Here is a 26705-nt window from a genome sequence, read left to right as displayed (position 1 = left end):
ATCCTGAAAATATGACCCACACGGAGCAGTGTACCAAGAGCAATTTGCCACTTGCAGAAATACTCCACACTCCCAAGATGAATACCACTTCTTCTGTGCAGGGCTCATCATGTTGTGACACATCCTCAGATTGTCTGCCAGAAGGAAATCCCACAGATAGCTACAATGTAAATGTATAAAGGCTTTAGAGCCAGTGGCTAGATGGGAGACATCTTCTGAAAGCCCAGCTTCTGGAAGAAATGATGCCTGTGATTCCACAGGTGTTGCTCTTCTTTTTGACTCGGGGCCAAACTCTACCCTTGTTGGGGCACATCCCTGTTTGCACTACAAAAATGGCTTTGTTGGCAATGAGGCAGTTAGGAGGCACCATCTCAAAGCTAAGATGAGACATGCAGGGCATGGCTGCTTGTGGTCACAGGATAAATTCCTTCATGTACTGAGTTGCAAAAGAGAATCCTACTTACTGAGAAATACTCCAGTCAGCTCCTGAGACAGGAGGCAGGGCAGCACCTTTTGTAATAGTTCCTTTTGCCTAATCTGTATTTGACACAAAATGTTGCTATACAAGTGTTCCAGGTCTTGAGTGTGAATACCTGGTCAATTAAACACATTTAGTGAAATGAGGTAGATGGAGTTTGTCTGGAATGGGTGTTTGCCCAGTGTCCTCGAGGGGGCAGAGCTCAGCTACAATGTTGGCCCACAGCGGCTGTGTGCATTAATAATGGGTAAAATACATGGTCATAGTTGGAGATTTTACAAACTCCTTGTTGGTTTCCAGATTACTTAAAGAGCATAACATGATTTCCCTGGAATACAAACTCTTGGCTTTTTTTCTTTCCAAAGATTGATTGTTTTGTTTTTTTAAAGAAAGTTATCTGCTGCAAGCTATCCTATACCGCTGCTCAGAATTGCCTGTCCCACCCAGCACTGGATTGGGACAAGGGGATCCTTTTTCTGCCTGTTGGTGAAAGGAAACCCTCTATCCCCAAACTGGGACAAAGGGAGCTTACTTTGTTGGACAAGGCCCTGAAATAAAGAGAGTGCATGCCTGTCTCTTCATGAGAATATCACTTCATCAGAAAGCTAAACATAAGCTTAACTAGCATTCAGATTCAGGCAGTGGTAATGCAAAAACATACTCATGCCTGGGAGGATGAGTATAAGCTGGACCCCAGGAAATCTGAACTCTTGTTCAGTTCTTCCAGCAGTTCAGGTCCATGATTCTCCACTATCCCCAGGTTTACATAATCTATATTCAATAATTTATACACAATCATTAATGACATGCATCTCTCTCCAACCTGACTGGGTAGATGGTAATAAAAGGAGCTGATTATGAAGACCGCCTTCTCAGCAAAATGGAGAATTTATGACAAATATTTAACAACTGTTTATCAAGGATGGCCTCAGAGGTTATCAGTTAGGTTTTCACTCTTAATGGTCCATTCACTAGGTAGCTCCATAGAGCCCCATATGTTATGCTCCTTGTGTGTTGGACTATAGTCACACAAACAAAGCCTCTGAAACCTACTATCATAAGGAACGGCACTCACTGTAAAAGTGGGCTAGTCTCAATGAGCAGAACAGAACAAGGAGCAATGGTCTCAAGTTGCAGCAAGGGAAATTTAGGTTGGATATTAGGAACAATCTTTCTCACTAGGAGAGTTGTGAACCACTGGAATGGGTTACCTAGAGAGAGGGTAGGCAGACAAGCTTCTTTGGGTGAATATGATATCTTTTATTAGACCAACTTAAATAGTTGGAAAAAAATGTTAGAGCAAGCTTTTGGGTTTAAAAACCCTTCGTCAGGCTGAGAAAGTCTCTGCAGTTGGTGTGTGCTCTTCCTGGATGGAATGAAAAGTAACAACTCCAGAGGCTGGGTGGCATGCATGCAAAACGGGCACTCAGTGACGATGTAAACTGAGGAGTCAGTGGGTGAGAGACAGGCTGGCAGGGAGGGGAGGACAAGAGGGATGAATGTACCAGTTAGATAGTGGAGAGGTACCTGGGGAGTCAGCTGTCAGGCAGGTTATAATGTGTCATAAATCCAATGCCTATATTTAGTCCATGATTTTTTGTATCCAGGAGGCTGATGAAGTGGAGTTCGTGGGCTTGTCTCTGAGAAGTGTTTTGTAAGTTTCCTTTGAGGATCAGGACTGAGAGCTTGGAGACAGAGTGGTTTTCTTGCAAGGAACGTGCCCCCACGGGTAGTTGGGTATTCTTGTCTTGGATAGATTTCCGGTGCGCGTTCATTCTGGCGCACAGTTCTTGTTTGGTCTCTCCTACGTATTTTCCATCAGGGCATTTGGTGCACTGGATGAGATGAGTGCTTGCCCCACATGCAGTGTGGGGCAGTGGGCGGTAGTGGGGATTGCCCCCTGCCAAGCAGCACCCGGTGAGCACCGGGGCTTTTCTTTAAAGTACCACGCTGGGGTGGGGGGGGGGCAGCTGTGGGTGGGGCTGAGGAAGCAGGGGAGGGTTGGGGGGGCTGGCAGGGGTCCCCCCATGGTCCCCTCCACCAGTCCCCCCTCAGTACTTACCAGCTCAGAGTCGTCTGCAGCTCTCTGCTGCAGCCACTGGGGACTGCCCGAATCATCAAAGCTTTGCTGAAGATTCAGAGAGTTTTGAATCGATTCAGACCTGTAAATTGGTCCCCTGATTTGATTTGGATTCGGATCCTGTTCAGCAGGAGGGTCACAAGATTCGGCCACCGAATCAGGCCACCACCCGAAGCTTCACACAGCCCCCAGCTGTGGGGGAGCACCATGCACTCCAGCGACTGGGATCCCTATTGGCTGATGAGGCTCCCACCTGCAGAGGCACAAAAACTCACAGCTGATCCAGGCTCCCAGCCAGGCAGCATACCATGCGCTTTGGGTCCCATCAGCTGATCTTGGCTCCCTTGCCTGGGAGCTTTCTATGTAGTTTGAGGCCTGGTGCAATCCCTGGAGCTGGTGGATGATCAGTTAACTATTGGCTGGATTGGTACAATACTGAAGCTCGAACTGACCTCAGTCTGAGCCCTGGTTAAGTTCTCAAAGATGACAGATGATCAACTATCTTTGACTGAATTGAAACTGCACGAGGGCTCCAGCTGATCCTGGAGCTGGCCAATGATCAGCTGATCATCAGCTGATATGGACCACACTAGGGTGGGTTTGTATAGGTCCTCATCCTGCCAAATGTTCAATTTAAAGTATAATGGAAAACAAACACAAAATTACTACACATATTTTGCAGAATAATTTTGTAGTTTATCACCCATTCAATTGTGCTATTACTGTATCTATCCAATCCAAGGTACCTTTGAATTTATGACAACCCCTTCAATAATTAGATTCTATACATGGAAAATAATAAATTTGTTATAATTTTCTATGCATAGAATTTAACTATTGGAGGATCATCTTAAACTTGTCTGTCCCCCATCCCCCCCTTTTTCTCCCCTGCTGCAGTAGAGAAAGCAGTGGTGGAGGGCAAGGGGCCAGACCCCTGTACCTTGCCCCCTCACCCCCTGCCATTTGCTCCCCCAATCCCCACCCCCCATGCCTGTGTCTGCCTTCTGCCTCTTTCTCCAGTTTTCCTGCCTGTGCCAGTGCCAGTGCCTGCCCCATTGCTGCCTGCCTCCCTCCTCACAGCCAGGTTGGAGCTAGAGCCAGAGCTGAAGGTAAGCAGTGTGGGAGGTAGGCAGTAGTGGGGAAAGCTGCCCCATGCTCCCTGCAAGCTACGCACTGTATGTCTCTCCCGTGCACCTCTCACCTAACATATGGTTTCCCCATATACCCTTTCCCCAAAACATGTGGTCTCCCTCACCCTGCAGCTTCACCAGCCACCTCAGCCCCCAGCAGGCTGAGCCACCACCTACCCTGGGCCAGTACTTGAATCTAAGATGACAGTTTTCCACCCTCATATTGACTTGGGGTGGAAAACTGTGTCTTGGATTCAAGTCAATGCAGTAATTGCCGGAATGTGTGGCCAGGTTACTATTTAAGACACAATTAACTGGTCAATTGTGTCTTGCGTGTAATGTCTGCCAGGGGCCCAAAGTGCCCAATCTTCTGCCTGACTTAAGACAAACACAGCTACCAACCTCTGTATTCTGCAGTTTATACATATACCACGGATGGAGCTGGACAATTTAGGTGCATCCCTTTCTGGCACTGGCACACTGCTTATACCAGGGGCTCATCGCATTACAGGGAAACTTACTTTAACTATTGCAGGCTCTTTTCTGGTAACATATGTCTGTGGTGGGGGCAGGGTTTGATTTGCTATTACAGGGTTTCACGTTTGGCCTTGATTTGCCTGAACCGTTATCTGTCAGATGCTGAATCCAAAACACCCTCCCTGTGCTGGTATATGCCAATTGCCAGGAAGGTCAGAGACCAAAGTGGGTATCTTACACCAACTGTTGATCTATTTGTTAGGAACACAGACATATCAGAAAGATGTCACAATTCCAGGTAAGTTCTCTATTATAGGCTTATCTAATATAGAGCTAACTGAAAGATTTCTCCATGGTCATTGCCTTGCACAGGTAATCCAAAAACTTTGTGGAGACTGTTGGGGACAACTTCATAGTACGAGTGTTAGAGAGATCAACTAGAAGCCGTGGTCTTCTTGCTCTGCTGCTCACAAAAAGAGAAGTGGTGAAGAACATAGATCAGTGGAGTAAGGGCCCTAGATTTCAGAAAAGCAACAAAAATGGCTAGAGGGCTGGAGCGCACAGCTTCTGAGGAGAGGCTGAGGGAACTGGGCTTATTTAGTCTGGAGATGAGAAGACTGAAGAGAGATTTGATAGCAGACTTCAACTACCTGAAGGTGGTTCCAGAGAGGATGGAGTTGGACTGTTCTCAGTGGTGGCAGGTGACACAACAAGGAGCAGTGGTCTCAAGTTGCAAAAAGGGAACTTTATGTTGAATATTAGGAAAAACTCTCTTACACAGAGGGTAGTAAAGCAGTGGGGCAGGCTACCGAGAGAAGTTGTGGAGTCCCCATCCTTGGAGATTTTTAAGACCAAGCTAGACAAAGCTTTGGCTGAGATGATCTAGTTGGGGATAGTTTCATAGTTTCTAGGGTCGGAAGGGACCTGAGCAGATCATCAAGTCCAACCCCCTGCCATGGCAGGAAAGAGTACTGGGGTCAAATGATGTTCCTGCTTTGGGCAGGCAGTTGGACTAGACCTCCTGAGGTCCCTTCCAACCCTCATTTTCTATGACTCTTTGATTTTGTGGTCATCTGTGGGCTAGTGTGGCCAACCTAAGCACCCAGAAGTCAGTTGGGCTGACCCGAAAACCCACAATTACTTGAACCAAAGCAAGGACCCGCAAATCATTCAGGCCAACATGAGTAACCACAGGTCAGTTGGACAGAACCAAACACCCACAAGTACATCAGGCCAACCTGAGCACCTGCCAGTCAGTAGGACCAACCCAAACACTTGCACGGCAGCTGGGTAGACCCAAACACTGACAGGTCAGTCAAGACAACCCGAGCCCTTGTGGGTGAGCAGACCTGAGCATCCATGGAACCATTGGGCCAAGGCAAGCACCTAAGGGTCATTTGGGCTGACCCAAACACCTGCTGGTCAGTTGGGCCAAAGCAAGCAGCTGAAAGTCAATTGAGCAGACCAGAGCACCTGTGTGCCAGTTGGGTTGATCGGAGCAGCCATGGGTCACTAAGGCTGACCCAAACACCTGCAGGTCATATTATATACTATAGTGTATATGTGCCCAGGCTGACACATTGGCCCAGGGAGACTCAAATGGGGAACCTGAACACAGAAGTATCTAAAAAATGAAGGGCCCAGTTTTGAAAATTGGGGGTCTAACCCCTCCATGCCTCAAGTGTCCCTAGAATAATAATGGTCACACGTTACTGTCCAAGAGGAGTGAGGAAGTATGAGGCAGTGTCTGAAGGACAGCTGCTCCCAGGGTCCAGAATAGGTGCAAGGATGAAGAGCAGAGGGGGGGTGATCACAGCTTGACACACAGCTGCTCCATGTGCATCTAGCTCCCCTGCACAGCCACCAGTACTCCCCAGATGGGTCTCTGCCACAGGTCCCCGTCCCCCTGTGAACATCCGGTACAGCCACAAAGGGCAGGTTATTAGCCAGTGTTTATAAAAGAAAGGCAGGAACTCTGGGTCTGCCCTTGCAGGCAGGTCACTTCTTGCATGGTCCCTGCAGTGGTTTCTATGGGTACTCCTGGTGTCACCTCACAAACCAGCACAGAGGTGTAACTCTTGGAGCCAATATCACCCCCTACCAGGGCCTTGGTCCCACACTGTGGGGGATACCCTGCTACAAGGAGTTGTTCTGATTCTTTCAAGCTGGCCAGAGCCTCAGAAGCAAGTCTAGAGTGTTCAGCAGGAGGGTTGCAAATAAAATCCCCCCCATTGTACTGGAAGCACCAAAGCTTCCTCCTACTACTCTTGTCCTGCAGCAACCAGGGGGAGCTGAGGTAGTGATGTTGTGTTGGATATGGCGACCCTCTCCTAGGTCAGTGGCAGGAAGTGGCAATAGGTGGGGTGAAGTGGGATGGGTGGGAGAGGAGTTTGGTTTGTTATATTGTCTTTTTACGTTCATCATTTTTGTCTGGTATTGTGAGCTCCTGTCATTTCTAATGACTTGTACCTCCTGGTTCTACTGGAGCCTCCAGGTCTGAGCATCGCTCTGCATTGCACCTCATCATCATGTGCAGAGGCTGTACACAGGCCAGGGCTGCCCCCCAGCAGCTGCTGCATGTGGTGCTCTAATATAAGCATTGGGGCTTGAGAATGGGTGCTGGGGAAGACCTGGCAGGGTCAGGGGGTCACACTGGAGTCATAGATGTTTCTCCGGGGGGGTGGGGGGAGAGAAGGGGGTTATGTGAAACCAGGGACAGTACATGGGGGGCATTTCTCTGGTGCAGTCCAGAGCAGCTCCCTTCCTGGGCTGTGCAGTGCTGGGTGCAGGGAGTAGGGCAGACAGGCAGCCCCAGAAACCAGGAGTCCTTGCAGGGAGCAACACAGATGCCAGCTGTGGCCTCAGTGACTCCCATGGGTAAAGCTCCATCCCCAGGGGCAGCTGTGGCGACATGGACCTGACTGGGGCAGACCACACTAGTCCTAGCCCTTTGCTAATGGCAACACTCATTAGTCTGGTGGTGCACTCTGAGGCCCGGGCACGCTGGACTCTCCTGCCTCCTGCTGTGACTGGCTGAGCAGCTCTGCCAACAGGGTAAGTGGGCTTGGGAGGCATGGAGAGCTCTTACCCAGCCATGAACAGGGCAGACTGCATAAAGGCCTGAGGACACCCACCCCTCCCAGTCCAGTCACCCATGCACGGTGCAGCAAGCCCCACCTTCCCGATCATGCATGTGCCTTGTAGTGCCCATCCAGCTGACCTCTGCCCATGTGCCACTGGAGGTGAGGGGAGGAAACACATTAAGTGTGCACATGTGGGGAAAGTTCAGCAGAGGTCCTACTGTGCAGGTGGTCCCCACAAAGTTGCACATGCACAGTATGGCACTAGTCAAGCTGGCCCTTGCGCGTGTCTCTACCAGGGTGGAGGGGTGCATATATGCCATGATTGGTGGTTCAGGGCTCCTGCTATGAGGCCTACCCCCAGGCCTGTGTGGGCAATGCCTCTGTAGCCCCTGCAGCAAGGTCTACAGGGTCCTCAGCCTTTGACCCCCATGGTTGCTTCCCCCTCCAGCAGCCTCTTCTAACCCCCCCACCCCTCTGCTGCCAGCCTTAAGCAAAGCCCCTTTTTCTTCCCCACCATCATTTGCAACACCCAAGTAGAGAATTTCAACTTAAACTTTATTTTAAAAGGCAGCTTCTGTTCCCAGCCGCATCATTCACACAAGGGCAGAGGAGCTTTGGCTTCAAAATTATACCTAAAAAAACCAGGCAGCAGATATTCAAACCTGAAATTCTTGTGAGAAGCTGTAAGGAAGAAGTGGTTTGGAAAGGACAAGAACAGGGGGCATTTCAGTGCAAGGAGAATTTTGCTCTCAAGGTGCCTTTTATGAGCCCAGAAAAGAAAACCCCATTTCAGCTAGCTCTGTTATGTGACCCAATATGAAACACTGCAAAGATTCATAACCCAGAGAAAAGGAAAAGCATGAAAAACAAAATAAAAACAGGCAACCTACTAAAAGCCATGGGGGCTGGGGGCAGTGCATTGAAAGCTTTGCCAGAGCACTGTGGAAAGCTGAAGCAAAAATTGGAGATCAAATCATTGGCCATAACATGAGTCCTTTAAGTGACCCAGGAAATAGGTTGGCAACAAACAGATGAAATGACAACACAACCAAAATCTGGACATCTGTCCTCAGGTCCCACATCCCATCATGGAAGACAAACTAAGTACTCAAGTCTCCACCTGGAAGAGAGTGTTTGGTTATCCACAGCAGGAGAGAAAGTAAAAACCAGCAGCCCCACATTGTAAAAGGCAGGCCAGACCTTTCCTAGAGGATCTGAGCTCCCTGTACAGTGGAAGATGCATGGGAAAAAACAGGCATTTCTTAGCATTTTGCAGGTATTTTCAGTTATTCTTCCAGGCAGACTGACTGGATCAGTACGGTACCCACCCAAGCAAAGACTGGAGATTCACCAGCTCTCAGACTCAATCTCATCTCTATGCTCCTCCAGATCACGGTTAGACAGCCTAAGTGCTGAGTGCCACTGCTGTCCATCCTGCAAGTACATTTCAGCCTCCAGGGCTAGAGCAGCCAGCACTCAGTTAAGGTACAAGATAGAGCTTAATAGAGGAGATATCAATACTTCTTGTGCTCCTTCTCTAGGCACTTTGGGCTGTTTGCAAGGCGGCAGAACACAGTTCAAGCCACAGCCAACATTTCACAAAACTAGAAAAGTCTTATACAGAGAGGGGACCTTACGCTATATATCAAGCCGAACTGTTCCCTGGAATCTGCAGGATCTGGCTGCACTTCAGGCCTCTTCCCCAAAGGAACAGTCAAATGTCAAGAGAGAGATTCCCAGTGTTGATACACGTGTGGCAACAGAGGCAAAAAAAGAGATTTTCTATCAGGTACTCATTTCCTAAACTGAAGAATAAAACTTCTCCATTACAGTGACTGGCTGTGTGAAGATCTCCACTGCACAATGGATCTATCAATAGCTAAATGAATTTGCCTGGCAAACCTGACTTCCTTCAGCATTCTCCCTCCTACAGTCTGAAAACAGCAGTGATCAGTAGGGCTCCAACCATAACCCTTGTGGGCTTTTTTCTGTAAGTGATTTTTGCCATCGTATCCTTGGACAGAAAAGGAAGGCCCAGTAATCCCCACAAAAACGATGTTACTACCATAAAACTCTTCTCCTGCTGTCTACCCTATATCTCTCAGTCCCTTTTTCCTTTCCCTGTCAGGGCCCTGCTCTGGTCATAGTTCATCCCGGGCTGCACTGTCAAGAGGAGACTGGAGCACATCTGAGTTCCTGGCCTCGTTTTTCAGCTCCTGTTGCTCTTTCATTTTTTGAGATTTGGCACGGTCCCAGTCAGTTTTTACTTTCTCATTATTCCAAACCACCGAGGTCTCGGTGTCACTTATGTAACCATCGTCACCAGTGTAATGCGTGGGGTAAATCAGAAGTGGTTCCACTGAAAAGGCCAGCAAATTCCGGTTTTCAAAATGCTTCTTGTAGTCAGATCTGTGCAGAAAGAAGAAAACATGACTATATCCACTACTGTGACTCTTCAATCCACCTTTATGCTCCAACCCAGTCCCTCTGTCCACCCTATAATTGTTTGAGACACCCTTCATCTTCCCACTACATGATTACAATCACATACAGTGCACACCTCTCACAGCCTTCCAATCCAAATCTCTCCAGCCACTCTCAAAAGAATGATGCACATAAAGACATGATGACCCAGGACATCCTCCAGTCCCAAATCCAATCCCCTGCTCTTGCATACTATAATTCCTTCACATCTCTATCATCTTCCTGGAACCTTTCCTCTGAAAAAAACAGCAACTGCAGAAATGTTTCGAAGTCTGAGGATTTTCAAGCTCACTGTCAAAGTCTGAGTGAGCCCCAACTGAATCTCACCTAGCTGAGTTGCGATGAGGTTTCATAAAGGTCAGGTGGTACTTACTGCCATGCCAGAGACTGACACCAGAGGGCAAAATGACCTAACCATCCCACATCAGCTTTCACTGACAAAGGTAGGGAATCCCAACTTTCCACCACTGAGACTGGCAATCACAGGCTCGCTCCCAGAAGTCAGTAAGACGGCAGGTTCTAAAGCAGGGGCAGGCAAAGTCCAACTTGTGGACTGGACTGGGACTGTGGTAGACTCCATTTCCCAGCAGCCCCTGCCTGTGTTGCCGCAGCCAGTTTCACAGTGGGTAGGGTTGGAAGGGACCTGAGCAGATCATCAAGTCTGACCCCCTGCCATGGCAGGAAAGAGTACTGGGGTCAGACAACCCCAGCAAGGTGTCTATCCAGCCTCCTCTTAAAGACCCTCAAGGGCAGGAGCCAGCACCACTTCCCCTGGAAGTTGGTTCCAGATCCTAGCTGCCCTGACTGTGAAGTAGTGCCTCCTGATATCCAGCCTGAATCTGCTCTCTGCTAGCTTATGGCTGTTGTTCCTTGTTACTCCCAGTAGTGCTTGGGGGAACAGGGACTCTCCCATTGCCTGCTGGTCTCCCTCGGCCAGTTTATAGACGGCCACCAGATCCCCTCTGAGTCTCTTCTTGTGGAGGCTGAACAGGTTCAGATCCCGTAATCTAGCCTCATAGGGCCTGCCCTGCTGCCCCGATCATACGAGTGGCCCTCCTCTGGACCCTCTCCATGTTGTCCACACCCCTCCTGAAGTGTGGTGCCCAGAACTGGATGCAGTACTCCAACTGGGGCCTGTCCAAGGTCGCAGAGAGGGGGAGGATCACCCCCTTGGACCTGCTCATAATGCATCTGTGCTAGCCTTCCTGACTGCATCCCCACATTGGCGGTCCATGTTCATCTTTGAGTCAATTATGATTCTAAGATCCTTTTCTGCCTCTGTGCTGGCGAGAGGGGAGTTCCCCAGCCTATAGGTATGCTTCTGGTTCTTCCTCCCCAGGTGCAGCACCTTGCACTTGTCAGTGTTGAAACCCATCGTGTTCTCATCCGCCCACCTCTGTAACCTGTCCAGATCTGATTGCAGCTTGTCCCTCCCCTCCAGCGTGCCCACTTCTCCCCACATCTTAGTGTCACCTGCAAATTTGAAGAAGGTGCTATTCACCCCCTCATCCAAGTCAGTGATGAAGATGTTGAACAGTGTGGGCCCGAGGACTGCGCCCTGTGGGACCCCACTACCCACATCCCTCCAGGTCAAAAAAGACCCATCCACCACCACTCTCTGGGTGCAGCCCTCCAGCCAACTGGTGACCTGTGTGACCATGTAGAGATCAACACCACAGTCACCTAATTTTTTAATGAGAATGGGGTGAGAGACAGTGTCGAAGGCTTTTCTAAAGTCCCGAAGGACTACGACCACCACAACGCCTGTGTCCAAGGATTTAGTGACCTGATCATAGACAGCCACCAGACTGGACTCACAGGACCTGCCTCCGATTGGTTGCCCCTAAGCATACACTCCCCTGCTGGTCCCTTGCAGATGTGCTCCTGGATAATTTTCTTGAAGAGCTTCCCTAGGACCGAGGTAAGACTAACAGATCTATAGTTTCTTGGGTCCTCCCTTCTCCCTTTTTTGAAAATGGGGACCACATTGGCCCTCTTCTAGTCCACTGGCACCTCACCAGAGCACCACAAGTGCTCGTAAAGAGTTTCCATGGAGACCCCAGAAGTGGCAGGGCAGTGGGTGGAGAATTGCTCCAAAGGCCAGGATCTTGCAGCAGTGATAGCATGGTCCGGAGCTGGGACAGAGCCACTGCCTGATTGCCCTGGGCAGGGGTGTGCAGGCAGCGAATTACAGCTCTGCTCTGGCCCTGGACCACGCCTTCACCGCTGCAAGATCTGGGCCCCGGAGCAGCTCCCCACCCAGCTGTGTGCCCTGCCAGTGCTGCTGGGACTGTTCTCCATGGAAACCCTGGCCCCCGTCACTGCCCTGCCACTTCTGGGGTCTCCACGGAAGCCTGCCACAGCAACACAGGCAGGGGCTGCTGGGAAATGGAGTCCAGCTGTTAGCTGGATCCGCCACGCTGCCCACCCCTGTTCTAAAGCCATGTCATTAAGGTTTTCAGGCCAACCAATGAACTACAAATAGGCTACAGTGTGTCCTTTCTCCTGCTCCCCAAGAGTAAGCAAGTTACCCAACAGCCTCTGCAATTCCAGTGGTCAGCTCATGGTAGAACTAGTACCTAATTGGATTTCTGAGCATTGACAATAAATACTATTTTTGTTAAAATGGAAACTTCTTCAGGAAGTGTCTGATCTCACCCATGATGGGCATTTGGTGAAAACTGAGGGGTACTGAAGACTGAAACAATTTGGGGTTTTTTCCTCCAACAAAAGTCCAAAAACATTTTAAGAAAAATGTTAACATTCCAATGTTTTTCATGGAAATTGCTAACAGAAGCAAAAGCTATCTAGGCCTCTGCAATACGCCCAGCATCAAGTCGATTTACTATCATGGACAAGTCAGATTTTGTTTCTCACTTGAGAACACTGGAACTGTTCCAGGGCAACCTACTGATGCTAATAGATGACACAGATTCCTTCACCAAAGAGGGAAGCTGTGGGGCATCCCTGAAGTGGTTAGTGAGCTTCTCAGTTCACAGCACAATGCCCAATATCCCCTTGTCCCATTATTACCCATTATTTCTATTAGCTAAGGCAGCAGGTCCTTTACCTATCCCCCATCAACAATGCCTCATGCGAACACTGCCAAGACTCACACAGGATGCTTGTCAAACATGACAGGAAGGAATTCATCCACTGGTAACATTTTAGACAGTGGCTCAGCTGCCAACAGCTTCTGGGCGCCCTGCAGTGAAATCACATAGGCCAGAGTCCAGTAGGAATAATCAGCTTCCACTAGGTTTCGCACATGAGGCACAGACTTCTCTGGGTGCTCCACTTGCATCCGCTTTCTCCCAATGTAGCTGTGGGGCACAGAGCAGCAAGAAGCAGAGGTTTGTGTTAACAGGTATGTTCCAGCTCTGGCTTCCGTATTAGGGCTTTACGCATAGGCAAAGTTCTGAGGCCTGTGTGATAGTCAGAGGTGAGATTAAATTGTCACAGCAATCTCTGCTGGGTCCCTGAATCTATGAAATCCTCATGCCCGCAGCTACACATGGCAGGCAGAAGTCAAGGAGGCACTCTTACAGAATAACAACTTCCTGGAACAGCAGAAATCCACTTTCCCAGCTCACCAATCCTGTGCTTTCCAATGAAAAAACCTGAAGTAGATGCCCATGGGCCTCTACTGTAACCAGAATGTAACCTGTCACAGGTAAGTGTGTGTCCCCGCCCTGCTCTGAGTCTGCCATCTCACTATTCACTCCCCATCCCCTTTTCATGCACAAAAATCATACAGAACACCAAAATAACTCTTCAATCTCTGCACTTACATTAGGTCCCAATCTAGACCCTCATCTTCCAAGTCGTACATTAGGTTCATCAAACGTCGCTTAAAGAAAATCTCAAAACGCAGGTCATCCTCAAACACGACTGATTTCTGCAGCCCTCTCTCCACAATCTGGCAATTTAGCAGAGAGAGACTTCTCACAATCAAGTCAGAGCACCTGCAAAGCATGCCCCTCCTCCCTGCCTTGCCACAGGTTTTTCTTTATCAGGTCTCAGACCCAGAGAAGAACAATATCCCAATGGTGGCAGGGCTCCACCAAAGAACACAGTATCACTCACTCACTCACCTCCTTCCAGATCTTGTAGTGACTAAGAAAACACCCCAGCTCCCCTTTGGTGAGTGGACGGCCATGGTACGGATCCTGATAACCTGGAAGCATTTTAATCCCCAAAGCCTCCACCTCGCTGCTGTTCATAGCTCTGTAAACAAGTAAAACAAGGGTTAGTACCTCCTAGTCAGCACACATCACAGGCTCACTTTGGATTCTCTGCTAATGTTCACTTCCCTCCCCAAGGAATGCCTAAGCCACTTACCTGAGCCTTTTCCATGGCTGTTTCCGTAGAGAAACAGAACACAAGTTTCTAGGATTACTCACTGCCACATGGTCAATTTATACAGGACACAGGCAGTTTAGGTCATTACAGTGGAGTCATATCTTACGTGGGGGTTAGGTTCTAAAGTCAGTGTGTAAGGCGAAAATCGTGTATAGTCAAAATTGAGCGTGAGATGGGAGACGTGAATCTGCTGTTCCTTCAGTTGGTCTCAGAACTGAGACTGGCTGAGGGAACAGCAGATTCACGTCTCCCATCTCACGCTCGCTCCAGGGCATATGCTCATTGAGTGGAATGGCGGAATCGCCTGCACTATTTCAATTGTTATTTTTCTTTTCTTTTTTTTGCCGAGTGCGTATAGTTGAATTCGCATAACTTAAATGCACACATGATGCAACTCCACTGTACAACAACTTTTCTGGAACCAGCTCAAGGTGCTATGCAGCCAGCAGCTTGTTCCCTCAGCCTGAAGAGATGTGCATGCATGCATGTGCACAGAGAAGAGATTATCAGAGGAATGCATAAGGCCAAATCCTCTGTACTCCACTGCCTCTTTTTTCCTTCCACCTGGTCTATGGCTAAAGAAAATGTCTCAGTGCATGCAGGACTCCTAGGTCTTAGTGCTTTTAACAGTGACTACAAGGCACTGAAATCTGGAGTGTTTGGCTCCTCTTTCTCCCCTCCACCAAGCAACTAAGTTGCCTTCTCCTACTGCTGCATTTCTAAAAAAAATCACTATCAACTCCTCCCCAGGGACTGAGTGGGATGGGTGTCCCCACTACTTTTGCATGTTAGAACTGGACTGGCCACAAGCTTGTGCTTCACACTTACTTTCCATCCACAGCCTCAATGATTTTGCACTCTATCTCCTGCTCATATAGCGTCTGCAGCATTCGGTCACGTCGGTCTGTCCGGTGCTTCAGATTAATCATGAACACCTGGAAAAAAGGAAATCCATGGCTAGAAAGGAGGCTCCTGTCACATCAGGAAAAGAAAGGACACCACAACAACCCTGCTCCATGTCGCATCTCAGCAAGAGTTTCATCAAGATTCAAAAGAGTGGCTCACAGATATTAGTCTGAAGTCAGTACAGAATGAAAAGGGGAAAGCCTGTTGCATCAACTCATGCACACTAAATGTCATTCTTGCTTTCAGCAATGCAAGCGCATGGCAAAAAGCCTCATCTCACCTCATCAAAACCCATCTTATCAGGTATCTTGGGCGGGACCGACACATATTGCGAAGGTTCCACTGGAGGGTTCTTCACTAAGGGGAAAATACAGAAACCTATTTACAGTCCATTTCATCAAAGACATTAACTTCCATAGACCGCAACCAAGGGATTTCTTTCAACCCCTACAACTCCAAATGGGGCACCATCAATTGCAACAGCGGAGGTAAACCTCCAAGCAAACTCACACCAGAAGACCTGGATATAAACAATCCAGTGAATCCAGAAATCACTTCCCGCCCTATTTTTCTATGATTCTATGGATCAACTAAGGCTGGAGAAAGGGAAATAAAGGATCTTTTCCTCTTCCACAACTGCAGCCTCTTTCCACCACAGACTTTACATTTTTCACTCCTGTTGAACAAGCAGCTGCTGCATTATGAAATTTACTATATGCTTCTGGTTATTCTTCTTGTTGGGAGGAGACACCTATCTCCACCAGTCAATTAAGGACAGTGTGTTTGAACAGGAGCTCCATCAGCAGAAGCCACTCAGTTTCAGAGACCAGGAGAATGGAAGCTTGTGAAGAATGAAGAAGTATGTACGCTCTGCATGCAGCCTAAGAAAGTTAGAGGAATAGGGCTCTAGACTACTCAGATTTATAAAACTGTTTGGAAACGAATGGTATTAGCCCATACTCCCCCTTTTTGCAGCACTCCAATTTACAAGTTGCCTCTAAACATCAAGGAATCAGTCCCCATTCCTTTAACTACTGGTCAAGAGAGGTCAGTTCCACTTTACTAAAAGAATCTTTGTGCTGCCAGGGGCAATACAAAGAGATACTGTGAATCTTGCCCTGCTAAGTACCCAAGGGAGCAGGGATGGAGTCCAGCAAACTCCAGGACACTCCCTGTACAGTACACACCAGACTTGACAGTAATGCACACACATGCCAGGGTGGGTGGCGCTGCCATACAGTTCTGCTGAGACCAGAGGCCAGGAGAAGGGAAACTGAAAGAGGCTTGCGTGGCACACTGTAGCCCAGGGAAACCAGAGGCCTCAAAGGACTGTAGTGCTTTTTACCACTAAAGGGAGGCCACCACATCTTTGGTCTGTTTTTATGCAGCACAAAAAGCATTCATAGAAGCTAAACAAGTTATCCAGCTACCAGCAGGCAAGACCATGCTGCTCTCCTCACTACATGTAGGGGGCACAGTTCCTGACCCCCCTCCCTTTCCCCACTTCAAAAAAATAAGAAAATCTAGGTTTGAGGCCAGAGAGCAAATCGCCAGGACAAAGGCAAAGGAGTACAGGAGGAAAAAAAAACAAACACTAATGCAACTCCCTTCCCAGGCCTCTGCAGGCCTTAATTTTGCGTGTGCCAGATATGGCCCTTACCCATGACCTCCAGCTGTGTATGCATGAAGCTCTCCGCCTCGTCCCGGAGAGTGCTGTGGGATCTCAGTGGTACTGGCAGGTAGCCATAAACGTCCTGGTTGCACACAAACATCTGGACTTCTGAAATGAACACACACAAACAGGCACAAGTAGGACAGTGCTCAGCTCTCCACAAGTGACAAAGCTAGCCCTGCACACCTGACAAGGTGTTCTTCAGCTGACTTAAGAAGCTAGGGACAAGGGATCTTCCATGGCCTGAGTAAAACAGCAGCAAAGGACTACACTGGGCCAAAACCTGTGCTCCAAGTGCTGCAAGGTAACAAAATCCTAACAGTGCCTGTTATGTGGAGTTGCTTGTTATAACAGAGTGCCAGCTCTGCTGAAGTGCAGTGTGGGAAGCCCTTACTGTTTGAAAGTCAACTCCTAGTACTAGGATTCCCTGCAAAATTCACTCTACCTCATGAGGATGTGGGATAAGGCAAGTCATCCACAGCAGGGGGGCAGCCAAACAAAGAGTTCACAAGATACAACTTTCCACCAAAAGGTTCACTGCCCCCTGTTGTCATCGCCCCCACACTCCACATCGTGCCAACATTTCTCATAATTTACAAATTTTACGAAAATTTTTGGTAAGACTTGGAGCTCAAATTACAGCTCTGACTGTCAGGCAGCAAAGCCAAGTTGAGTGACATTCTTCCCACAACCCACCCCCAATGCCTGGCACCCCTTCCCACTGCCTTTTGGGGAAGAGATACTGAAATCACCATTAAACAAATAATTCAGCTGTCCTGATCTACACATCCTGTAAACTATTTTCCAAAGGCCTCAGTCCCCTCCAGAGGACACAGGCCAACATGTGCACTAGAACAGCAAGGGTACTCCTAAGGTAGAGTTTTGGGTCCCTGAAAAACAACAAATGTAAGCTTCTGAAAGACAGAATAAGAAAGTAAAGGTATGTACCACTCTGGTATGTGGAAAGAAAGCTGACCAGAACAGGTGGAGTTTGGAGGCTGGCTAGGCAGGCCTGAACATGGCTGGGGACATGACACACAGTACGGGCATGGGGTTCTGGTTCAATGTGCAGCTTTGGTTTACAGTGCTACGAACATGGACAACTAAGGAAGCGACCCACTACATAATAAGCTGCTGCCTGCGGAAACTATGAAGCAATATGGTATGCCACAAGGTCACAGGTTCTAAAGACCTAAGTGCTTAATGGGACAAGAAGTGAATTGGGAAAAGGTGGCACTGGGCAAAGTGGGTGCAGATGAAGACAGACACACCAGTCTTCCTTTGCAAACTAAATGTTGCAATAAAGAGCATAGAATAAAACTGTCAAGGTTTTCCAGACAAACCACATCCACAGTTTCCCTTCCTACCTTGTCAACAACTCCATTCTCCAAATATTTCAAACTGTGACCACATGCCCCATTCTACCCTAAGAGTATCTCAGACTGGACCACACATGCTCCTGTAGGTACACTGTTAACTTCTGGAGAGTACACAAGCACAGGGAATGGGAAAACATAGGAAAGGAAAAAAGCAGAAGACAACATGAAGCTATTGTCATCTCTCTCCAGTTGCTGAACGGCTTATAGGGTGCTTGTGGTAACAAAGCACCCATTTCACTATGCATCATACAGAATTGCAGGGCTACACATCAGTAAAACAAACATAAAAAAGTGTGAATTCCACTGTACTATAATACGGGGTACAAAAGCAGGAAGGACTATTTTGGATTCACACCCTTTAGCTGGCCACAATAATACCTCAACTGGAGACCTACGGAGTCACAGTTCCCCAATTTCCTCCAGAAAAGCCCTTCTCACATTGCCACTCCAGTATCTTCATTTACACAGATGTTTTGTTAACACCTGGTGATATCTCAGGCCCTGCCACAATGTCAAGTTCAGAAAAATTTAGGGGGGAAACAACTGAGAAACCAAAAGTTGTATAGAATTGGTATATGCCAGCCTGATAATTTTGTCCCCTGGGGAATTACCTGCCGATACCCAACTGTAATCATTCACAGGCCCTCCAGTTGCGGTAGATGTAGTTGCACAGAATGATAGAAGAATTAGCTGAAAAAGCTTGGCACAGCTATGGCTGTGATATGAGATACTCAGAAGACAGGCTTCTCAGATCATCTCACCTCACTCCACATGTGATGAAAGCTCTTAGATGCATGTATAACACCTAAGCATACAGCATTTAGCTACATAGATTGTGTCAGCAGCAGTGCCTTGGTATCTTCTTGTTCTGGGGAAAGTCAGCAGGGAGGTAGGATACAAGACTGGTATGTGTTATGATGGGTGTGTAAATATGTTGCCCTAGATGGCATACTGTGCTAAGGGTGCAAGGCTGCTTCTGGGATGTAGGCTCAGCTCCTCAATTGTATGTAGTAGACATAGGCTGCTCCTGTTCAGTCCCTTACCTAAGCACACTTTTTGCCTGAGCAGAAAGAATAATGTAGGCCCTTTCCTAGAGTAGCAATATGCTCCATTTCACAAGTGATATGTATGAGCTGCCAAGTGTGAGTACTGATAGAAATCTACTACAGCACCTCTCAAGGTGGGGAGGACAGAGTTAGAGTTGCACTGGCATGTACCTTAACTCTGCAGCTCTAGAGTGCCGAGTTCTGCTGAACTTGACATTACCTGTTGACAGCTAGCACCCATGCACAGTCCTGGCTCTGCCTTAAAGGCAGGGATGGATTAAGTAAAAATAAGTATGGTAGTGACTATAACAAACTGCTAAAAGAAGCTCAAATTGTCATAGCAAACACTTCTAGAAATAAGGAAGGAAGTTATTTTGTTGCTAAAGCAATCCAGATATGTTTTACTGGTTACTGTTTCACCAAATAAGGCTACTAGCCCTTTTCTGAACATTGCCTAGTCACTGGGTCGCTGAAAAAGCAGGCAGACCATCATCGTCATCCTAAAAGATGGCCAGACCAGACTGAAAGAACAGAAAGTTAAATGAGCATCTCCAGCAGCTCTGGTCACATCCTGAATGCTATCTACAATGTGACCCTCAGGTTCCTGTTATCACACGCATTCCCTCTCTGCTTTATACCTCCTCTTTTGTATCACTCTTTCCACCTTCGGTCTAAAAAGCCTTGCTCAGTCAGCTAAGGCTAGTTCCTGTTCCAAAGCTGCTGTGAACTTTTGTGCAAAGGCAGCTGAAAATAATTTCATAAACAGACTAGCACTGGTAAAAGTTTTATTCTTTGGCCCTGTAATATCACTGCAGCAAGGCTACAAGCAGACAAAAAAAAAAAAGGCAGAGCCAGGGACAGATGCTGCAATGGAAAAAAAAATAAAAACATTAACATATAATATGCTTTTGAGGCTGAAACATCTCCCATTATCAATGTGGCAAGAAATCTACTTCCCTTTCTGAAGGCTGACAGGAGACATGTCCATAGTCACCACAGAGCAGAAGTACACACATAACATATGCAAGCAAACTTCCATTGCCTCACCTGCCTGCTTACAGGAAAATGCAAAGACAATGATATCGTCAAAGGACCAGGTGTAGTCTGGGTGTGGAGGGTAGAAAGTGAGATCCCAAGAGGCCTCCTTTCTCAAGTCGATCAGGAAGGTGGAATGCACCATGGGGACAGCAAAGCAACCACGGCGATCCCGCTTCCGAATAGGAATGTAGGCAGGAGTACGTTTGTAATAACCCTGAAAAGGAGAAGTGGACAGTCTCACATGAGCCATCATGTGGAAGGCATGGCTGTATGGTTGCTCCCCCCTGCCCGCTTCAGCTGCAGCAGTACTGAACTATTCCAGCAAACACCCAGGGGTCCCCAAGTAGCAGCAGAGAGGAACGGGAGCTGCTGTAAGACTGCAATATAGTGAGCAAAAACTTGTAAGGAGGACACAGCTGTGAACTCCTTAAACCCCTATAGCAGTGTTTTCCAACCCCTGTGCTACAGCATTTTGGGCTGGAGCCATGCCCCACATCTGCTGCTGCTGCCAGCAGTCAGACAGATTGGGAGCGTGGCTCCAGACACTGATTCAGACACTACTCACCACCCAATCCCACTCCTCCCTCCCTGCTCTGTGGCATTTGGCGACTTGCTACTGCCCCCCTCCTCGGGTGGTGTGCCGTGGGGTGGGGGAGGCTATATAAGTATACCACAGGGTAAAAAAAAAAAAAAATAGGAAACGCTGCCCTATAGTCCAATTCCCCAAAGAAGTATACACAGGGACCAACAACATCATTTAAAATGATTTAGAAAAGCAGTAGGAAAGCCCTAAAATAGGTGTTTCAGAGTCAGATGCCTCTCCCTACCTGTGAGGTCATCCCACACCAGAAGTTAGAATAGGCAGCACGAGAATCTAGCATGGGTGCTATCACCGTCTTATTCTCTGCCATCAGCAGACTCAGAGTGTCTGGGTTTGTCAGGATATTATCTGCATCCACAAACTACAAACAGCCAAAACAAACCACAGTTAATATTACACAGCCAGGTTGTTAAAACGACTCCTGTTCAAACTCTGTTAATGTATTTCACTGGCTTCAAAACACACCACCAGGGATGTCCCCAACCCCAGGCTGTCCATACTAACTGCATAATATTGCTCTTATTTCTAAAGGTGCACCAATACATTGTTTCCATATTGGACTGGCACCAATACAAGGAAAATTGACTGTATCGGCAATCAGCTTTTTTTGGCTGATGTGGCTGATAATGCCACTGCTAAATGCCCCATGCATGCATGCAGCTGCAGCACAGCATGAGGCAGCCAGGAGCACAGCCAAGCAGTGTGGAGAGCATCCAGGTCCAGCTGGTAAGTCCATACTGAAGGAAGGGGTCGGGACAGTTTGAGGACCCCACGGTAACAGAAGGATTGGAGTTGGGGCTGGTGCTGCACAGCCAGAGCGGAGCATGGGATGGAGCTGTCCAGGGGGAAGGGGGACCCTCTTTCTGCATGTACCCCGGGAGGGCCTGGGGGGCATGTGCCCCTGAATCTGTGTGCAGGCTGAAGGCAGGATACCACTGTGGGCTGGGGTGGCACTGGGCTCTTCCCAGCTAGGGGCTAGGCCAGGGCTGTGCTTGGGCAGGCAACAGCACTGGGAAGAGGCTACAGAGAATATGAGGGTGGCTGCAGACTAGGCCTGTGTGAGTAGGCAGCTATTTGATCCCGCTTCAGATCCGGCTGCTTCAGATACCAAGGATCCGATCCAGAGCTCTGGAGCAGGCTTCTGCTTTGATCTGGCCGAACCAGCTCCAAAGCTTCAGAGCCACCTCAGAGACCCGACCATAGGGTATTTTGGGGAAACAATGAAATACCTATAACTTTGTTGTTTTTTTGTCTGATCTGGACAAAATTTGCAGGGGTTATACCCTCTGTTGAGAGGATGACGCCTGCCAAGTTTCAAGAAGATTGGCGCAGGGGCTTGGGGGGAACTGCACCCCAAATATCTGAAAGCAAAACTCATGTCACGTGTATGTGTTAAGCCAGTGGGGTGAAAACTGCAGGGGCCCTGGTGAGGCCACAAAGCCTGCCAAGTTTCAAGTTGAGGTGCAGTTCCCCCTAAACCCTTGCACCTTTCAAGCTGCTGACAGGCAAAACTTGTGACATGGGTGGCACTGTGTGTGTTAAGGCACAGCAGGGTAAAAGCTGCAGGGATGGTAGCCCCTGCTGCAGCCATGAAGCCTGACAGCTGTCAAGGAGATAGGTGCAGGGCTTTTGGGTTCTGGGGCCCTGCCCTTCTAGCTGCTGACAGACAAAACTCATGACATGGGTGCTTGCGCAACTGACTGTCTCTGTCTTGGGGCAGTTGATCGTCTGTATCGATTCCTTTCCCTCCTTAGTCTCTGGTTTTGTAGGTGTTAATTGATGCTAATTAACTGAGCTGGTTCCTGAGTGAATCATGATTAATTGGTAACTGGTAATGCAGTAGCTTAGCAGCCAGGCCTGCAGTAGTCCTCATCCCGTGTCCCCCCACCAGACAGACACAGTTGCACAAGCACCCATGTCATGAATTTTGCCTACCTGTGACCGGAGGTGCAGGGCCCCAGAACCCAGAACCCCTGCACTGATCTCCTTGACAGCTGGCAGGCATCACGGCCACAGCAGGGGCTACCAACCCTGCAGCTTTCACTCTTCTGTGCCTTAACACACGCAGTGTCACCCATGTCATGAGTTTTGCTTGTCTGCAGCTTGAGGTGAGTTTCCCCCAAACCCCTGCACTTTTCTCCTTGAAACTTGGAAGGCTTCGTGGCCTGAGCAGAGACTACCACCCCTGCAGTTTACACCCCCTTGTGCTGTAACACACAGATGTGACACAAGTTTTGCTTTCACGAATTTGGGGTGCAGTTCCCCCTGAACGCCTGCACCAATCTTCTTGAAACTTGGCAGGCTTCATGCTCTCAACAGAGGATACAACCCTTACAAATTTCATCCAAATCAGACAAAAAACAACAAAGTTATAGATATTTAATTGTTTCCCCATTATACCCTATGGCCAGATTGCCGAAGCGGCTCCAAAGCTTTTCTGAAGCATTTCGGAAACTCCGAACCACTTCGGAAAGCCTAACAAAGCCAGTGCTTCAATCCAGACATGCTGCTTCGGATGTTGAAATGCCCAAAGCTTTTCTAGATCTGAAGCATGGTCCAAAGCCTTGCACAGCCCTACTGCAGCCCCCTACCGTAGGCCCCCTCCCAGCACCACTGCCACCCGCCCCAAGCACAGCTTGACCCAGCCCTTGCTGGAAAAGGCTTGGCGCTACTCCCGAGCACAGCTCACGGCAGCAGCCCACCCTGCACACAGATCCGGAGGCAGATGCCCCCCATGCCCTCCCAGGGTGCATGCGATGGGGAGAGCTGAACCCCCGCAGATGAGCTGCTTGTGGCTCCATCCCCTGCCCTGCCCCTGCTGTGCAGCACCTGCCCCTGTCCCATTCCCTCCCTCACCGCAGGGGCCTCAATCTGCGGTCCCCCCTCCCCTCTTAGACTTACCAACCAGACACCCGTCTCCAAGCTGCCTGACTGCATATTGGCCAATACCGATCCAATTCTGATATGACTCATTAAAAATCAGCCATCAGTATTGGCCCCAAAATTCTCTATCTCTGCACCCTTCCTTATTTCAGCAAATGTTGGCTAGCATTTCTGCTCATCTGAAAAACTGTGATGAAACAAACATCAGTCAAGACCAGAAATACAGGGTGGAGGAAACAGCCACAGTAACTCAGTGATTAGTCCTGCTGAGTGGCTACTAGAAGTCTTCACATTTATGGCTGTTTTAGTTTAAAGAATGAAGTTAGTTGGACAAGCTCAGCATACATCATACTAGCAGCACAGACTCTCTTACCAGGATGTAGTCAGCCCACATGTCCCGGGCAGATTTCAAGGCTGCCTGTCTGAGCTTCATCACATGCTCATAGCGAGAATTTGACCAGTGCTTTGGGCCTTCCTCATCCAGGTATGACCTGCCAGGGGTTCAAGTGTGGTTAAAGTTCCAGTCGGATTCAACCCACCCCCTTATTCTCTTTTCTGAAAATAACTATGCGAGATGAGAATACAGAACTAAAAAGGTACAGTAGGATTGAGCTCAGCAGGAACAAATGCCAGAGGTAAAAAGGGAGTATCTGCAGGATGCACCCCATCCTCCTTTAGCAACACACCAGTCCAGGAAGCTTTTTAAACCAAGGCACCGACAGTCGCCCTGCATGTTTTTTTACGGTTTTTCCATAGAGAGCAGCAACAAGCAGCAGCCTCTCTCACACCTTTGTAAAGGTTCCCAACACATTACAGGAAAGGGAAGCCACTCAGTATAGAGGCATGATCTTTCTCCTACCTTCCACAGACACAATTACACCCTAGATTAAGATATCCTCAACACGCAGAAGAATCCACTGCCTTCACCCAGCTAGCACGGGAATGTTTCTGAACACCTGTTGGATCTGCAATCACAGCTAAGCCAATCTCACCACACACACTGACTTCTATCACTGCTCTGCCCTGACCTGCTCTCCAGAAGACTGCTCCTAAGTGACCGCTCTCAAGCCAGCAAAACCAAATAAAGCAAGATCTCATTCCAACTCCTTAGTGCCCGCAGTTTCTGAAAGGGTAAATACAAATATTTTTTCTAATGTGCAAAGGTTAGAGCAGTGCCAAGGTGACAAGGGACAGCACCTGCAGATTGGCCATGCTCCACATTTTTCAGCCAGGCAGATGTGCAAGGCTGTAGGGCCAGGATGCCTTCCAGCTGTCAGAAGCCCAAAGCAGGCTGACTTGCCTCCAAAAAACAAGTCCTGTGTTAGCAAACTATCTTCTAGTTCTTGACACTCACTCACACCAGCTTGGAGAGGGACAAGCAGCAGGCAGCACGCCAGTTAGAGGTACATGTCTGTAGAATCAGGGAGGGAACTGGTATGGAGATGACGAGGACAGCAATGGCTGGGAAGAGGTCAGGGCAGTGCTGAGAATGGGGAGATAAGAATCAGTTGTTGACCCATGTGCTCCCAAAGACGTCATGGGGTGAAGAAACAGATTGTATGTACAACATGAAAAGTAGTCACCACATGACTCAAAGTAAGGACACCCATCACTGAGCACACAATCCCATCAGCTCTCCAGCCATACAAGGAAGGACCCACCAGATCTTTCCCAATCCCTGCCCTCCCCGCCCCACCCAGAGGTTAGCCTCACCTTTACCCTATTACCCAGGAAGTCAAGGACCTGGAGCAGTTCCCCCCTGAATTCACTGGTGACTCCTCACCTGGGCTCCTCCATCGGCCTCCACTCCACGTGGTGATAGAGGCTCTGCACGTGGATCAGCCATTCCCGCAGCACCGCCGTCGTGTTGTCAACATTGTGGTCTGTCGCCACCCTGCAGACACCCAGCAGCGACTCACCGCAACGCAGCCGGCTTCCCAGCCTCCCCGCCTCGCCCGCGCTCCGCGCAGGGATGGAAGCGCACCTCAGAGCTGCCCTCTTCCTCCGGGCGCCTGCCAGCCCTGCCTTGCCATGCCCTGGCCCCCTCAAGACACAGGGATGCTGCGTTTCCTCCCCCATCACCACTGCCAGGTTTACCAGGGCCCAAGACCGGCTCGGCCCGGGCCGCCCCCAAGACGGCTCCCTCCCTCCCTCCCTCCGCCGCCCGCCTCCGCCCGGGAAACCTGCCCGGAACCAGGAGCTCCCTCCAGGCCCTTCCGGCTGCCCCGTGGCAGGAAAAGCTTCCTCCCCGGCGTGTCTGTGGCCCGGACACCAGGCGCGGGAGGCCCGGGGCTGGGGGGCAGCAGTCCCAGGCGGGCCACGGGACCCCAACGGGGAGCGGGGCCCGGGCTCTCATCTCACCACAGCGCGGCGCGCGCCTTGGGGTGCCGCAGCCGCTCGAGGGCGCCCAGCACGGCGGGCAGCGCGTGCGCCGCGTTGCGGGCCAGCAGGGCGATGAGCACGCGCGGCGCCTGCAGCGGCGACTCGGGGCTCCAGCGCTCCTCGGGGAAGTAGGCGGCGGCGGGGCCGGGGCCCGGCGGCAGCGGCGGCAGGAGCACCAGCAGCAGCGCGAGGCGGGCGACCGCCGCCATGGCGCGTCCGAGCGGCCCGCACACGGGTGCCCTCCGACTGGAACTAGGGCTTAAAGGGGAAGCGCGGGCCGGCCTGGCCCAGCGGCCCCGCTCCCACCCCGTGGGTGTGTCGACGCCCCTTTAAGGCTGCTCCTCTACTCCAACCGGCAGGCGGCCTTAAAGGGAAGGTCCCGGTGGCTCGTGCAGATCCCTCCCCACCCCGCAGTCCCGGGGCGGGCCCCGCGCCGCTGCAGGGGCCCTCGGCCGAGTACGTGCAGAGCCTGCCAAGGGCCAGCAGGCAGCCCCTTGGAGGAGCGGGGCGGCCAAGCTCCGTCCCGTGCCCCTGACACCTCAGTCCCAGTGGACAGATGGGGGTGGGGAGCTGCTCTCCCGGGACCCCGGAGGGCATCAGGTTTCTTTTCCAAATCCCAGCCGTCACTCCACCCGCTAGCAAAGCCCCGTCCCGGCCAGCCCTTCCTCTCCCCCTCCTTTGCCCCCGCGTGAGGCACAGGGGCA

At 49.7% G+C, this 26705-nt stretch overlaps 1 protein-coding gene across 2 annotated transcripts; it reads right to left on the bottom strand.

Annotated features, from left to right (window-relative positions):
- Positions 1 to 7782: 7782 nt before the first annotated feature.
- Positions 7783 to 26359, bottom strand: COLGALT1 (collagen beta(1-O)galactosyltransferase 1). Of its 2 annotated transcripts, XM_090059708.1 has the most exons (12): positions 25981 to 26359; positions 25403 to 25513; positions 23993 to 24110; positions 20963 to 21097; positions 20145 to 20349; positions 16661 to 16780; positions 15281 to 15357; positions 14923 to 15029; positions 13827 to 13959; positions 13524 to 13651; positions 12849 to 13055; positions 7783 to 9657 (listed from the first exon to the last, which is right to left on the bottom strand). In XM_090059708.1, the coding sequence occupies exons 1-12, from the start codon at positions 26208 to 26210 to the stop codon at positions 9390 to 9392; spliced, it is 1839 nt and encodes a 612-aa protein (XP_089915834.1). In that variant the 5' UTR covers positions 26211 to 26359; the 3' UTR covers positions 7783 to 9389. The 2 variants fall into 2 exon arrangements, with proteins under 2 accessions (XP_089915834.1, XP_089915835.1); XM_090059709.1 differs by lacking the exon at positions 12849 to 13055.
- Between the last annotated feature and the right edge of the window lie 346 nt (positions 26360 to 26705).

Source organism: Crocodylus siamensis, chromosome 8, assembly GCF_052110815.1.
Source record: "Crocodylus siamensis isolate JL-2025a chromosome 8, ASM5211081v1, whole genome shotgun sequence".
Taxonomy (NCBI): domain Eukaryota; kingdom Metazoa; phylum Chordata; order Crocodylia; family Crocodylidae; genus Crocodylus; species Crocodylus siamensis.
Note: the sequence above shows the minus strand (reverse complement) of the source record. Positions and strands in the feature narration are given on the sequence as shown.